At 38.4% G+C, this 16735-nt stretch overlaps 1 protein-coding gene across 3 annotated transcripts in view; it reads right to left on the minus strand.

Annotated features, from left to right (window-relative positions):
• Positions 1-279: 279 nt before the first annotated feature.
• Positions 280-16735, minus strand: part of Cog6 (component of oligomeric golgi complex 6) — a 62693-nt gene continuing 46237 nt past the window's right edge. For 2 of the 3 annotated variants that reach the window (XM_048341457.1, XM_048341459.1), the window contains 4 exons: positions 13485-13592; positions 11546-11599; positions 7277-7356; positions 280-595 (listed from right to left, as the gene is read on the minus strand). In XM_048341457.1, coding sequence (XP_048197414.1) covers positions 448-595; positions 7277-7356; positions 11546-11599; positions 13485-13592 — 390 coding nt within the window. In that variant the 3' untranslated portion in view covers positions 280-447. The remainder of the gene's footprint in view (positions 596-7276; positions 7357-11545; positions 11600-13484; positions 13593-16735) is intronic. The other variant, XM_048341458.1, reaches the window with a different exon arrangement.

The following is a 16735-nucleotide window of genomic DNA, read 5'->3' on the forward strand; positions in this document are numbered from 1 at the left end:
GTTGTAGTTTGAAGCCAGCCCAGGCAGGAAAGTCCATGAGACTCTTATCTCCAACAAATTACAAAAATAAAGAAAGAAAAAAGAGCTGGAAGTAGAGCTGTGGCTCACGTGGTAGAGCGTTAGCTTTGAAAGAAGTTCAGAAGTTCAGAGACAATGCCTAGGCCCTGAGTTCAAGCCCCAGGACCAGCAAAAAATAAAATAAAAAAAGGAATGAAAGGGTAGTGCAGAATAGAAAGAAGAGCGCCTGAGATCCAGACAGCAAGTAAAGAGCAGTACTAACTCAGGTCCACATTGATTTATTTCTACATAATTGAGAACCAAAGACCTACAATCTTGTGATTTTAAAAAAAATATGCTCTAAATCTCAAAGTACCACTTAGTAGAGCAGGAACTCAAACAACCCTTAGTGTTTTAGGGTAGTGACACTTCAGTGACCCATGGAGAGGATCAGGACAGCAGTGTCTGCACTTGCTGAGGTGGCCGGTGCAGAATGCTCTCTGGATCTTTATATTCATTTTCTGGATTCATCACAGCCGCATACACCTCACCATAGGCTCTGCAGACCAGTTCTGTGGACTGTTTCACAATCTGTTCCCTGTCGACAAGCAAACAAGGTGTGAATATGTCATCCGAAAACACTAGGAATTGCAAAGGAAACCTCCCATTTGAATTCATGCACTTCATTTTCATACTTACAAAGTGACTGCGGTTTAAAAATCACTGTAAGCCAGATGCCCTTGACTCCCACCTGTAGCTAGGATTGCAGGAGGCTGAGATCTGAGGATTGCAGTTCAAAGCCAGCAGATCATGAGAAAGTCTTATCCCCTATTAACCAGCAAAAAGCTGGAAGTGGAGCTGTGGCTTAAGTGGTAGAGTGCTAAACTTGAGCAAAAATAGCTCAAGGAGAGAGCTCAGGCCCTAAGTTCAAGCCCCAAAAATCAGCACAAGCAAAACAAAACAAAACAAAAGAGAAATCTACTGCACAACTATACAAGTTACTTTTTGATCATGGGATAAAGATATTTTGGAAATCAAAGATGTTATTTACTACATTTAAGCTAACAAAAACAGTAACTTAGATACTGGGTTAGCTTTAAATATATGTAAACACATAACATTAGCCTATAGTCAGACAAGTCATCCAATATGAGGTTTATTCTATAAGCAATATTGCCCAGTATCCCACAGCCCCCTTCAAAGTCACTCCCCAGTGACTTAGCTTTCTCACAGGAGGCCCAACCTCCAAATGGTTCCACCATCTCCAGATAAAGCCCAGGCTGGCAATCCAGCCATTTGTGCCTTGGGGGCATTTACGATCCAAGCTCTAGTAAGCTCCTAGGCTAACCATTACATTTCCTAGATTTCTTTTAATCTCTCCATGTTACTGGGCTAAAATATGAGTCTTGTGGGAGAGCAGATTGCAGTTTTCTCATAAATATACATTTCTACAAAAAAAGCACACATGAAAAAGAATAATATAGTCTTGCAAATGCTTTAAAAACTATTCAGCTAGAAAAATGCTGGGCTCATTAAATCTGCAACAACTCTCACTATGTTGTTATGGTTCTTACTTCCTGTCATTCCCCAGACACTTGTGTTGTTCATGTATCACTACATCGAGTTCTGAGAACGTTGACATTCACTTTCTGATTCTTACAATAGCTGAATTAAGAATGTGTCTTTTAAGCTTTTTTTTTTTTTTTCCCAGAGTTTACTTTCCTTGTAGTGTTTCCTGTTTCTGCAAGGAGCAGGCATAACCAAATCGTACCACCTTAGTCAGGGTTCTAATGACTGTTGTTCAGGGGACATCAGAAAATTTTCAGTCTTCCTCTTCCAGATCTTTCTACATCCAGGATAACCACTGCTGTTAGATGAGCCTTCTGAAGCTGAATAGTTACTATGACTTGCCATTACTTGGGCCCTTCTATAAATTCCAGTGGAAGTCAGCACTCCTTCTTCCCATACCCTGCATAGGTACTGCTACTCCAGTCCAATGTAGCTCATCCTTTCACTTGGCTCTGTGCTGACTAAGCCCAGACTCTCTGCTGTCATTCCTCCATTCCCACTTTCAACACCCTTTAATGTTCTGTAAAAACGTACCATGCACCTATGCAATCTCTGGTCTTAATAGCTAGAACTACACGCTTCTTTTGTGTAAGGTCCACAATGCTGTCTCTGTTCCTCTTATACCATTTGCCACTCCTTATTAAACCTTGTACATTTCCTTATTCTCACACTCCAATTTTTCTCTATCAAGAGAGAAGGTATTTCCACATCAAATGCATGTAAAAAGTGAAACAGAACCCAACTTCAAGGGTCAAAATGTACTTTCAGAAATATTTGTAATTTCAGAAAGATATAAAGTTTATTTCTTAGCTATCCTATGACTTTATGTAACTTGATATTGTTCATTTTCATGTGTTCATTTTCCTGGAGCACTCAGTGACAGCCTGAAGACTTGGGCCACCACTCTTCTTTGAGTCCTGAATCAGTAGCTATTTCAGGTTGAACTCTTGCATCACAAAGTGATTGGCATAGCAGACTAGCTTAATAATAACTAGCAGACTAGCATAATAATAACAGTGGTAGTAACAGTTGTTCATTTTCTCATACAAGACAATGCAATGAAGCAACCAAGAAGAGAATATATTCTTTAGGTTGTTTTTCTATAAAGTGTGTGTGTGTGCTGTTTTGTTTTGTTTTTAATAATAGCCAATGCAATGCATATGTAGGATGGTCTAGGGAAATATTAAGTTTGTGGCCTAGAAAACAATTGAAGTAGTTGAGTAAGATGTAGAAGGAAGTCCACTTCAGAATCTTAGTTCAGGACCTAAACCTCTTGGTGAGACAAAGCAACTTGTCGTCCAAACAGTGCTAATGCTTCCAAAATCAGAAGAAAGAGATCTGGTGAGTGTGTTTTGTGCATGGTAGGCTGGTGTTACCTCTTGCATGCAGGAAGAAATGATGCTAGAAACTGGTTTGGAAATCTACTTAGGAAGATACTTCAAGGTATTTGCCTTTTGATTGGCAATCTTTCTTTTAATTAATGGAGTTTCAGAATGAATGCACCAAAATGATGCAAAAACTATTTTTTCAAAAATGAAATAGCTCAAAAATACTACAAGCTAGTGTTCTAAAAATTGGCTAGACAGATTGATAATAATTTTGTAACAAGTCAGGTACTAGATTTTAGAAGGAGCACTGGGTTCTTTATACGAAACAATACAACACAAAGCATTTATTACTCACATTTCATCTTTATATAGTCTATACTCAGTCTGGATACAATGTATATAATAAGAAGTACATTGAAATAGATCATTACTTCTTACAAGAAGTTCAACATCAGGGCTGGGAATGTGGCTTAGTGGTAGAGTGCTTGCCTAGCATGCATGAAGCCCTGGGTTCTATTCCTCAGCACCACATAAACGGAAAATGCCAGAAGTGGCACTGTGGCTCAATTGGTAGAGTGCTAGCCTTGAGCAAAACTAAGCCAGGGACAGTGCTCCAACCCTGAGTTCAAATCCCAGGACTGGCAAAAAAAAAAAAAGAAGTTGTTCAACGTCTGAAGAAGGTACAATAAGCAATACTAAATATAACTTTTAAAAAGTTCAGAGTACTTGGTAAATGTAGAATAAATTATTGAAAATTCTGAAGTACTAAGTTATATTGTTTTCATGGCCTAACAATAAGCAAATTAAATTTACTGAAGCATTGTTTTAACTTAGGGTGTATTTCTGTTTATAGGCTATATTAGCTTATAAATGTGTCTAACTCACAATATAGCTGAGAAACCATTTTAAGCCTGCAATAGAGGAAACCAGAATAAAGCAATACTGCTTAAGCACATATAATTAAACCAAACCAATACACCTCAGTGAGACTTTTTACTTTATTTTAATTGTTGATGTCTAATAGTATTTGTTTCAATCTGTTTCTCAGTTTAAGGTACCACTGAAGTTGGGTGCTGATGGCTCATGCCAATAATCCTAGCTACATAGGAGGCTGAGATATGAGGGTCATGGTTCAAGGTAAGCAGATAAGCCCATGACTCTTATCTCCAATTAGCCAGCAGAAAGCCACAAGCAAAGATGTGGTTCAAGTGGCAGAGTACTAATCTTGAGCACAGAAGCTTAGGGACAGTGTCCAGGCACTGTCTGGGCTCAAGCTGCAGTACCAGTACAAAAAACAAAAATAAAATACAAAAATGAACTACATGCATTTAGCTTTAAAATTATACTACCCAATTGAGGAGAGCAACTTAATGAACTCATGTTTTTTAAAAAAATTCTACCTACAAATGTGCACACACAGGCATGTACATACATGTTTCTTTAGGGATTTAGATTCCCTTAACAATTAGTTATAATAAGCATGCAGGTTATTTGTATTTAATGAATGTCTCTGTAATGCTGAACCTGTGTTATTCTCTGTTTCAATATCTCTTTTTAATTTTTAGTAATAACCACCAGGTAAAATTCTGTACCTAAATCCATGATGACAATAAATCATCTCTAGCTAGTCACTGCATGCTGGCACTTGGCCTATCAGGGCATCAGCCTTTATCAGATCAACCTTAGCCAAGGCCAGGGCTGATGGGTGAAGACTACAGTTCAAATTGTTTCTGTCCTCCTGCTTTTCAGAACACCAAAGAATAGAGAAAAAGGGCACAGGAGTAAATATTTTATTTTAGTGTAAGCTATGATCATCTGTAAAATTAGATCATTAGCTTTCCAGGTATCTTTGTTACCAGGAAATCTTCTTGGGATTAATTTAATAATTCAATTTAATAATTTATGCAAATACAAGTATAATTCCAAAAAGAAAAATCATGACTCTTATCTTATACAGACAAAGAATAGACCCATGTAAAAATGAATAATTCATTAGTAAGGAAGTTACTAAAAAGGTGAAGACCTTTTAAGGAATTGCTCATAGCCAATAGGACTATCCTTATCAGACTGAATTACAAAATCAATAAATGGACAAAATTTGGGACTTTCAATCAAAAGTAAAGGGAACCTAACAAAACTGCTATCTCAGGCATGCCTGCCTGGCCTGTTAACAGTCACTCAGGGTAACACCAAACAGAGAGGACTTCTCCAGATCTCTTTTACCTTATTTCCTAATTTCAGAAACTCCTTCACATACACATTTAGAAAGTAGTCCATTATATCAGTGTAGCATATAATAGCAAACAAAATAAGCATGTGGTTAATCTACTGTTAGGGAAAAGAAAGAGCCCAAGGAAGAGGAAATTAGCTCCAAAATTTCAGGGCAGCATCATCTGCAAATCACTTGTGCACCAAAGTTCCATGGAATGAGAAATTCAATTTGTCCACTCACAAATGGTAGTGTCATCACAGTCTAGTATAAACCTATTTCAAGATTCTTAAGGAAGACTGATAATAGAACCACATGGAGAAATGATTCTAATTTCAAAATAGGTTCATAAAATTTGACTGGGTTTTACATAATTATTTAAAGCACTGAGTTGAGCTATGAACTACTTACTTCTAGAATCAGAGAGCTTGTCATTAATCAGTACTTTAGGATTTTGGTTGCCATAACAACATGATACAAGTTTCCTCATTACCATAAACCTAGCATGTCTAAAAATAGCTGATTTCAGCATTCAGGTTCTGTGATCACTAAGACTGAGCTTTATTATGGCACCACAGTTAGTGTAGTCAATGTGCCACAGGAGTAGGAGTGCTAAAGGACGAAGTATGGAATTAAGAAGACAAGATAATATGATTATGAATACACAAAATTTCAATTTTCTTTACTATAATGTAAACAGCAAAAATGTCACAATGGGTCAAGTCAATTGTTCATTCCAGGTTCACTTGCTGTTTCTCAAAGTGCAATTAAAGCATGTTTTACCTGAGACTGAGGGGCACATCTCAACTTTTAATCTGTCAAATAGGCACAGCATCTTTAAAAATACTAAAGTAACAGATTGGCAATAAAGAAAAAGTTAACAAGAACATAGTACAGTCAGTGTTGGAAGAGAACAGACAATGAAACCAGAAAATAGTACTAGGTTCAGATCTTAGTTCTGATTGTAACTAGTGGAACTTGCTTCAGCTGTTTACCTTCCTAAGCAGTGCTGGTTTCTGAGAAGATTCTAAGTTATACCTCATGGAGAAGATTACAGGATCATTCCAGTTGAGGTATTCAGACTACACTACAGAAGCTGGTATGGATGGTGGCAGACAGGATAAAGGTTAAAAACTGGGGTCAATTTGGAAGCTAATGTGACAGATTCAGAAGATGGTGGAAGTTTGGAAATGACCAGAGGCTCTTCTCACACACTTCTTGATAAATACTTACTAAAATAGTCCCCTTGGAGTTTGATTGGAATTGTCATTCACTTATAGATTAATCTAGAACTAGTGAAACCTAGGAATCCCTAGTGGCTCCAGGCAGATGATGCTTCTGTGGAAATGATGAGAGGCTTCCTCTCACACACTAGCCCAGTTCATAAGGGTTTGGTATGCAGTAGTGAGAAAGCCCTATACATTCAGTAGAAACAATACTGCAAACTTTGAATTCTGATCTTTCTCCAGGATAAGGCTCTGCTTTGGGCTGCCTTCTCCTGAAAGATGGGCAGGAGCAGTGGGTGGAGGCTTGCAGTCCACTGTGGGATCAGAGCAAATGACATCTAGTGTGTTGGGCTGCCCAGCTATGATGTTTGGTAGTTCTGGTGCAGTAAATGCATTTCTGGATTGCATCTTAAGTTTGAGATGGGTTTACTAGAATGTTATCCCTATCTATAATCAAGGATGACATGTATAATACCAAACAATTTTATAACTTTCTATAGAAAACCACAGAGGACCAAAAGAGTCTAGATATAGACAGCCTGGTCAACCCCCTGAAGGGCTGAGGCAGGAAAAATGGTTGAAAATCACAGCTCATAAAAGACAATTCTACTAGTCTTGAAATTTTTCCAAGAAAAATAGTTGAAATTTAAAATTATGTGGATCAGGCAGAGAACTGGTGGCTCACTTTCATTATCCTAGCTACTCAGGAAGCCGAGACCCAGAGTATCATGGTTTGAAGCCAGGCAGGGCAGAAACATTTGTGAGACTCCATCTGAAATTAACTAGCAAAAAGCTAGACTAGGGGCATGGCTTAAGTAATAGAATACCACTTGTGAGTAAGAAAAGCCAAGTAAGGGCACAAGGCCTTGAGGTCAAGCTCAAGTAATGACCACATTTTTTAAAAAGGGAATCTTTCTTTCTCATCTACTTAGGAGCAAACTACTTACTTCACTGTGGCACTTAGGAGAAAGTTCAGCTGTGGCATTAGCAAGTTGTCTGGGGCTGAAAGGTAACGATCAAATTGAACCTAAAAGAGAAAGGATGGTAAGATATAAAGTGTGTATTTTGCTAACAAATACCTCAAATACAATGATTTCATTTAATGATTAAATCTTAGGAAAAAATCATACATCTCAATTAACTAGGCCTTATTTACATGAGTATTTCTAAAATATTCTAGGACCCCCTAACAGTGCCAACTAATTTTTAATACAGTCAATAAAAACAATACTTTAACTGTGTAACAACTGCATCCCTTACTCGAAGATCGTGTCTATTTCCATCACAGTGCTGAGCAGACATTAAGCTATTAAATGGGAACTGGACACATGTTCTTAATACCCTTTAGGTGAAGGACCCCTGAAAGCAGATCTGTGTCTGGAGGGTCAGGGCTACTTTGGGGGTATCCTGAAGTATCTGAAACCTTGCAGATGAAAAATTGTATAGAAAACCATGAAATACACAAAAAACTCAACCAATACTTTGTTGCTTTAAAGATATGGTAGACTCAACTTAGTTCTATTTAATTATGTACATGTTTATTTATTAATTTAGGACAAGACCTTGTTTTGCTGCCCAAGATTGCCATGAACTCATGATCTTCCTGCCTCTGCAACTCCAGGGCTGAGATTACAATCACAGGCTATCTTGCCTGTCCAACTTAATTGTTTTTAAAGTTAAGGCAAGGCACCTAAGAATATCACTACCGATTTTATGTTGGACTATGTTAGGAGAGAAGGAAAATCAGAGGGAAGAAACACTTATATAAGTAATTTTTATTAATCTTTGCAAAAGCATATGTCTTTGTTTTGTGAGGTTTATTTACATAGACCTGAATGTACTGGATAGCCTAGTAAGTTTACATAAAACTTTTGAGGAAGCTTACATTTTTTTCCTAATGAGTCTAAACTCCATTCATTTTAATTTCTTTTATTTTCAATTTGGTTTACTTAAATTTCTATTATGTTGGTACTGGGTATTCAGGGCCTGGGCACTGTCCTCAGCTTTAGTCACTCAAGGCTGATGTTCTACCACTTGAGCTACAGCTCTCTTTCTGGCCTTTTGCTGGTTAACAGAAGAATCTCACCAGACTTTCCTGCCCGGGTTGGTTATGAATCGTGATCCTCATAGATCTCTAGCCTCTGGAGTAATGAGGACTACAAGTGTGAGCAACCGTGCCCAGACTATTTTTAATTTTTTTTAAAAATTCTTTATAGTCAAAGTGATGTACAGAGGGTTTCCAATTTCATATGTAAGGCAGTGTGTACATTTCTTTCTTTCTTTTTTTTTGCCCATCCTGGGGCTTGAACTTAGGAGCCTGAGTACTGTCCCTGGGTTCTTTTTGCTCAAGGCTAGCACTCTGCCACTTGAGCCACAGCGCCACTTCTGGCCGTTTTCCATGTATGTGGTGCTGAGGAATTTAGCCCAGGGCTTCATGTATACAAGGCAAGCACTCTTGCCACTAGGCCATATTCCCAGCCCCTATTTTTAATTTTTTAATTTCAGATTTTCCATCCATTTCTATCATTTTTTCTGGTATTGTTTTTGTCTAATGCATGGAAATTATGACCATCACTTCCATACACAGCATCTTTTGTCCTGGCATGAATCCCTCTGCATCCCAGTGAGTGCTATACATTCCACCGTAACATTAGTGTAGACTATCTTGCTTTCTCCTTTGCATCAGAGGTAAATTTTTTTTCTTTTTTTAAAAATTTTATTAATTAAATTTTGTTGACAAGGTGTTGCGCAAAAGGGGTACAGTTACATAATAACACCACGAGTACATTTCTTGTGATATCTTACACTCTCGTTTTTCTTTCCCTTCCTTACACCAGGTAGGCATATATACAATATCCAGTGTACCAAAATCATATACAGTAACCATGTAGGGCATGCCAAAGGAAATTCACCTAGAACATTACACGTAACGACTACAATAGAATCCTCCTGTGTCCTTCTCTTGGAGTTCTTTTTGCTTATCTTCATCTTACATGATCATGTGTACATAGCTATTGAGCTATTGTAATCCACTGATAGGTCTATTCTAGACCTTTTTATGTTTAGTAGTTGTTTGGTTTTAGATACATAATGTAAGGTCACTGACCCAAACCTGTGGAAATACCATTTAAAAAGAAGTTTGTTGTTTTGCAGACCTGGTCTCTACTGACACCGACCCCCCCCCACCCCAACAGTCATATATCAAGGAGGCCATGCCCCTTTGTTCTCTGTGTTCTAGGCTTGTCTTGCTCAATACTATTTGTTCAAGTTCTGACCATTTCTCTGCGAATACCAATATTTTGTCATTTCTAATCGCCATTGTGTATAGGTACCACATTTTTTTGTATGCATTCATCTGTAGTGGGGCATCTGTGTTGTTTCCATATTTTGGCTATTGTGAATTGTGCAGTGATAAACATAGATGTGCAGATGTCTTTATGATATCCTGAGACCTGTTGTTCAGGATAGTGCATCAGAGGTAAATTCTAAGCCTATCCTTTACTTGCAGTTATTTTTTGCTCTGGAAGATGAAATATGGCCATGCCCTGGCATTGGGGAAAACAGTCTTCAAGAACTACTTATGAGATTAGAAATGATAAAATAATGGCATTCGCAGGGAAATGGTCAGATCTTGAAAAAATAATGTTGAGAAAGACAAGCCTAGAACACAGAGAACAAATGCGCATGGTCTCCTTGATAAATGATTGTTGGGGGGGGGGGGGAGAACAGTAGAGACCATGTCTGTAAAGTAACAAACTTCTTTTCAAATGGTATTTCAATATGTTTTGGTCAACGACATTACATTATGTATCTAAAACCAAACAATTACTAAATAAACATAAAAAGTTCTAGGATAGACCTATCAGAGGACCACAATAGCTCAACAGCTATGTACATATGATTATATGAGGCTAAGCAAAATGAACTCCAAGAGAAGGAAACAGGAGGATTTTATTGTTGTCATTATGTTTAATGTACTAGGTGAATTTCCTTTGGCGTATACCATGTGGTTACTGGATATGACTTTGGTACACTGGATATTGTGTATATGCTTACCTGAACTAGGGAAGGGTAAGAAAAATGAGGGAGGGTGTAACACATATGACAAGAAATGTACTCACTACCTTATTATGTAACTGTACCCCCTCTGTACAACACTTTGTCAATAAAATTTAATTTAGAAAAAAGAACTACTTATGAATGTTGGGCCATTTTTGTGGTGAGTTTTTTTTTTTTTGGCCAGTCCTGGGCCTTGGACTCAGGGCCTGACCACTGTCCCTGGCTTCTTCCCGCTCAAGGCTAGCACTCTGCCACTTGAGCCACAGCGCCGCTTCTGGCCGTTTTCTGTATATGTGGTGCTGGGGAATCGAACCTAGGGCCTCGTGTATCCGAGGCAGGCACTCTTGCCACTAGGCTATATCCCCAGCCCCTGTGGTGAGTTTTTTAAATACTTAGGACATGCAACAGAGCACATTCAGCTCATAGATGTGCAGAGGCCAACTTCTGAGAGAATGGAGTTATCATGAGGATTAGTGTTAAAGCAGGAACACTGATTGGCACACTTGGTAAAAGTTAATGGCTATTGTTTTTCATTGTTTTTTAGTATTACCAGTAGGTGTATTACTGAAGAGGAATAGGATCAAAATATTACATTTCTCTAAATATATACATAACTTAAATGTCATAAAGTAGGTAAGTATAAGTATGTATGTATATATAGACACACATAAACATAGCACATATTTGCAAAGTATGTATTTAAGACGGAAACATACAAAAAGAAGTGTTCGTGCAGAAAGAAAGTCTTCACATGAAAAGCAGGCAACAAGAGAGCTTTTGTGCTTAAGAATAATACCCATTATTAAGACAGAAATCCAATTTCCATCATCATCTCAGAAAGAAGCCAGAACTGTAAGCCAGCAATCAAGACAGGAGCAAATCTATGGTACACCACCTAACTTCCTCATCAGCACTTCCTGGTCCTGTTAGATGAGGAATCCCAAAGGAAGACATCCCAAACAGCAGGAGAGAAGATACAAGGCTACAGTAGTTTGTCTTGGTCAGACTTAACTAGTAGGAGGATTACACACTTGATTATTATTTCTGGACTCACTGTGAACACAGCGGATCAAGGTGATAAGAATTATCATCTGTGAAAAAAATGAAGAAAATAAAAGAAATCTAAATGGAATTTTTTTTTTAATTTATGTACTTACCATTGCAGCCTTCAATGCACCAGAATCTAGGCTGGGCAAATTAGCTAAAGGGCCCTAAGAGAACAAGAAAAGAAAGAAAGAAAAACAAGATGTAAATATGGGGATACACATTTCCATTCACTTCAGTAATAGGGGTTGTCTGGATTTAGACAATTCATATTTCAGTAATTTCTAAAGAACTCAAGTATTATCTTCAAGCTTGGTAAGAACAGCTACCATAATCTCAAGAAGAGGAACTGTAGATCTAATAACAGTGGAAATAACATGATGCTTCAGATTTTCTCATGAGCCAGAAAAAGAAGGCAATGCAGTATCTGAAAGATGCCAGTGATACATGAAAGATGAAGAGCTTTACTCTGATAATAGTGGAAAATACAGAATACTAGAATTGGTTCCTATTGGTGTAAAATTGTTTACTTTAGCACAAGAAAATTATTGAAAAAATGTGAATTTTGAGAAATTTATTTAAGTGCTCTTGGGCTATAGTATATTCTTCATATACTGTCATTTGAAAGAATTATTGAAAGAAAGTGTACTGGAGCTGGGTGCTGTTGGCTCACACCTATAATCCTAGATACTGAGGAGGTTGAGATATGAGAATCATGGATCAAAGCCAGACTAGGCAGGTAAGTCTGTGAAACTCTTAGCTCCAATTATCCAGCAAAAAGCTGGAAGTGAACCTGTGTGGCTCATGTGGTAGAGTGCTGACTCTGAGTGAAAAAGCACAGGAACAGTACTCAGGCTCCAAGTTCAAGCCTTAGAACTGGCACACACAAAAATAAGTAAAAAAGAAAAACAAAAAGGAATGATAGTGGCCTAGTAGTTTAACTAGAGCATATGTTAAGTAAATATCTTTCTTTTAGCATCTGCCTTCAAACTACTGGGATTATAGGCGTGTACTACCACACTTGGGAGAATCTTTTCATCAATTAGCTAAAAATGAAACAGAATTTTTAAAATTACCAGTATGATTATCCTTTACACATTTTCTGATGCTAATCTATACACATTCCTTTTTTTTTTAGTCAAAGGTCTTTGTATTTGGGGGTACTCTGCTACATCTCAGTCATCAAAGAACTGTATATGTATCATCTCACTTAATATTTAGAACAACAAAAAACTATTATTAGTGTAATGGGGTCCCCCTAAGGGAGGGGACCACAATGTAATGGGGTCCAAGGTGGAGGGGAGAATCCCCCATCCCTCCAAGAGTCCACCACTCAGAGACAGTCTCAAGTAAAAAGACGGATTTATTGCAGAAGTCAAAAGTATACTGACTGGCCAGGATCAGGGTCAGACTTGGGAGCTGGGACCAAACCATAAAAAGCAGGCTGGCTGGCCAGGGACTGAATGCCCTGGGCTATGCTCAGGGTTGGGTTATAAAGGCAAATACTAAATGGTCAAGCCTGCCACACTCAAGTAGCCAATGAGGTTACAACACTTACAGAGCACGCCAGGTCACACGCAGGTGGCCAATGGAGTTACAGTCTGTCTCACAGTATCTGTTTGAACCAACCTATCATTCTAGTTAGACTTGGTGCATGGATTTGGCAGGGCTCACATGATGCAGGCAGATACGCCTACTCATGGGAGGGCACAGGTTTAACCTTGAATGCTCCACTACTCAGGCAGTCAAGCATTTTACACAATCTTATCACCTTGAAGGGGAACTTCCCAGGATAGGGCGGGGGAGATCTTAGTGAAGATGGAGTCAGCTTCTGCTCTCTTTAATCTGTGATGGTGTCAAACTGACACCCCTCAACAGTCAATGATGGTGCTGGCCAGATTTGACCTCCATATTACAATTAGGACAAAGATGCTATCATTAGCCCCAATCTGCAGCTGAGGAGACAGACAGAGTGGTAAGTCACTTTCCCAAAAAGTAAGAAGTCAAGCCGTGATTCAAACCTAGAGTCCAGCTGTAGCCATATGTGCTCACCTGTTCCGGTTTATGTTGCTGTACAGTGTTATAGATATAACTCAAGCCTGCTCTAGTTAAAACATAAGATGCTTGCTCATTTATAAGCGTGTCCAAATGTGCTTCAATCTAAAATAAAACACAGCAGAGAGAAAACACTTAAAAGGAGAATGAAGACCATGAGAGCAGCAGCCCACTCTGGAGGCTGGACTCCTCATCCTGGATGGCTCCTTAGAGTGGCCCAGATCATTGGGCACAGGAGGCTTCTGCACAAAGGTTTTTGTCTGTCCCCAACAGAGGAGGACCACCCTTGAAAGGAGGGCAAAGTCTTATGGAAAAAAAAATCAGAATAAAAAAGCATGCCAGGACTAGCCACTAACTAAAGTATAGAGATTGTGCCTCTGCTCTTTCAAAAGCAGAACACAAACAGAAAACAACAAGAATAGAAAACAATGAGCTGCGATAAGTAAGAAATCTGGAAAGTGGGAAGATGGAGGGGCCTGACATCCCATCCTTGGGTTCTTGCACCTTGCTGGATGAACTGCCCCCAATCAGATCAGACACCTGGAGAAGCCTGGAGGCAAGTGCACTTTGACCCAGCTGGAGTTCTCCCATGGACAAAGCAGGGCCAGCCTAACCCTAGACAGATTTTGTGGTTAGAACTGGCCTAAGATCTAGTTGGTTTATGAGTGTGTCATGCTTCTGTTTCTGCAGTCTTGGAGGAAGCTATAAAATGCTAGTGGGGCATAAGGGAACACTGGGAACTGCTTGAATAGTTAACACATCTATAGGAGGAAGCAGCCTGCTCCTTCCTTAGTTTCAGTCAGCTCTGAAAAGCTGGAGGTCTTCCTCCCATTCCTCCTCAGGGAGTTCCCCCAGTTTCCCAGTCTGTGCTCCAAATGGCACAGCTCTGCCAACTGTAGGCTGCCAACATCTGAGTTCCTGCCTTGTGCAGGCAATCCCAATTGTTCCACTTGTCTAGAAAACCTATAGCTCTCATTCTTTTTTTTAACGTAAATGCCCAAGGAAATTCAAGTAGATTCTCCTGGAAATCAAAGAGAAACAAGACAAGTAAAGAGAAAACCATTATTGACAAGAGCCAAATCAGTGGTCTGAAAGAAAAATGGAAGAAAAATAATACAGAACTAATACCAAAGAAACAAAGTAAAGAAATGTTTAAAGGAAATTAGAAAAAAAGATCTATGAGATAAAATCAGTCAAGGGATAGAAACCTCAGAATATTAAATAATATTAAATAAATACATATGTGCATATGTGTATATATATATGTAAAACATGTGGGAAATGATTAAAGAATGATATAAAATTTTGCTAAGTGAAAGGAAAATATGAATCTTCAATCTGATTGAAATGTTTCATAGAAATCTGGATGGAAGCCATACAACAGACATGGGCCTCATTTCTAAAATATACCTATAGCTCAAGAACTTAAATTCCCCAAAAACAAACCCCCAAAGAAACAACCATCCCATAAAACATGGGCTAAAGAGTGAGACTTCTCTGAAAAGGACACATGAATGGCCAAGAGACACATGAAATATGCCAATATCTCTGGCCATAAGAGAAATGCAAATCAAAACAACATTGAGATTCCACCTTACACCAGTCAGAATGGCTATTATCAAGAAAACTGGTAACAACAGATGCTGGTGGGGATGTGGCCAAAGGGGAACACTACTACACTGTTGGTGGGAGTGTAAACTTGTCCAACAACTCTAGAAAGCAGTCTAGAGGTTTTTCAAAAGACTAAACATAGAGCTCCTCTATGATACAGCAACCCCTTACCTGGAAATTTATCCAAATGAAAACAAACAAGGCCATGCTAAAGTTACCAGCAAAACCATGTTCACTGCAGCATTATTTACCACAGCAAAGATATGAAACCAACTCATATGCTCCTCAGTAGTTGAATGGATCAAGAAATTGTGGTATATATACACAATGGAGTTCTATGCGTCCATGACATTGCTTCATTCATAAAGAAATGGAAAGACTTGGGAAAAATTATATTAAGTGAAGTAGGCCAGACCCAAAGAAAAGTAGGTTGCACGATTTCCCTCATTTGTAAGAACTAGAATATGTCTATGATATTCTTTACAGGGTTCTCAATAACCCAACTAACTGCTTAGTGCCTAAAACCATATAATGAAGCTTTTCAACATGAACTCTAATATATGGAAACAAAAGGTTCTTATTATGTCTTGTATGTAGGGTTGTTTATTTATTTCTCTTAGTTTTCTGTACCTTGTGTCTTGTATATAAAATAATTTGATATTTGGAAGAGAAAGGGAATCACAGAAACAGACACTATGTTGGATATGAGCTTTACAACTGGGAGGGAGGGAAGGGTAAATGGGAGGTAATGAGGGATGGGGTAACAATGATTAAAACAAATGTACACATTACCATACTGATGTAACAGTAACCTCCTGCTTATCGCCTTTTCAATAAAAATAAAATTTAAAAAAATCTGGATGGAAATAACAAAAACATAGGATACATAAAAATAAATCAAAAGAAAATCCTTGTAAGCTTCTAGATGGACAGACACGGATACTACAAGTGAGTAGAAGCAAGACTAGCCTAGTTTTCTGACTTAGAACACTGGAGAAAGCTGGAGAAAGAGTGGAAGGATGTTGGGTGGGAGATAGAAAAGGACTGAAAATCAAGAATTCTTTATTGGACAAATCAAACTGTTCCTGTGGAAGATACTAGCGAGTTCCAGAATTCATACCCCTGTGCAGTCCTTTCCCACACAGAATGCAGGCTGGTCCACTGAGCAGCACTTAATGATGTAAACGCAGCTTACTACACACTGCTCACTGGTCCATCCTCTCTTATATCTGCTCAGATGGCCAGTGCTGGTCTAGGCAGTGAGAAGATGGCTAATAAAGGCTGGAGAAATGTGAGTGTTACTAATATCCACTATGAAATTGTTCACATGTCTGAGATAACAAGTCCACTAATATCATGTTACAGTTGGAACCTATGTGCTCAGTAAATTTGACAAATGACTGTTTTAGCCATCATACAGACTCTTAAGTGATACCATTTGGCTAACAGAAATAGAGCAACTGGCATAAAAAATGGTAATGTTTTGCCTGACACCAATTTCCCAAAAGATAAAAATGTATCTGTCCTGTGTAACACAATCTGCACTAGCTACCTACCTTGAAAACAAAAACAGAGCATATTATTCATAGTTCAGAATCTGAACTCTACATACAGCAAATGCACCTTAATCATTTCAT

This window comes from Perognathus longimembris, chromosome 3, assembly GCF_023159225.1.
Source record: "Perognathus longimembris pacificus isolate PPM17 chromosome 3, ASM2315922v1, whole genome shotgun sequence".
In the NCBI taxonomy this organism is placed as follows: domain Eukaryota; kingdom Metazoa; phylum Chordata; class Mammalia; order Rodentia; family Heteromyidae; genus Perognathus; species Perognathus longimembris.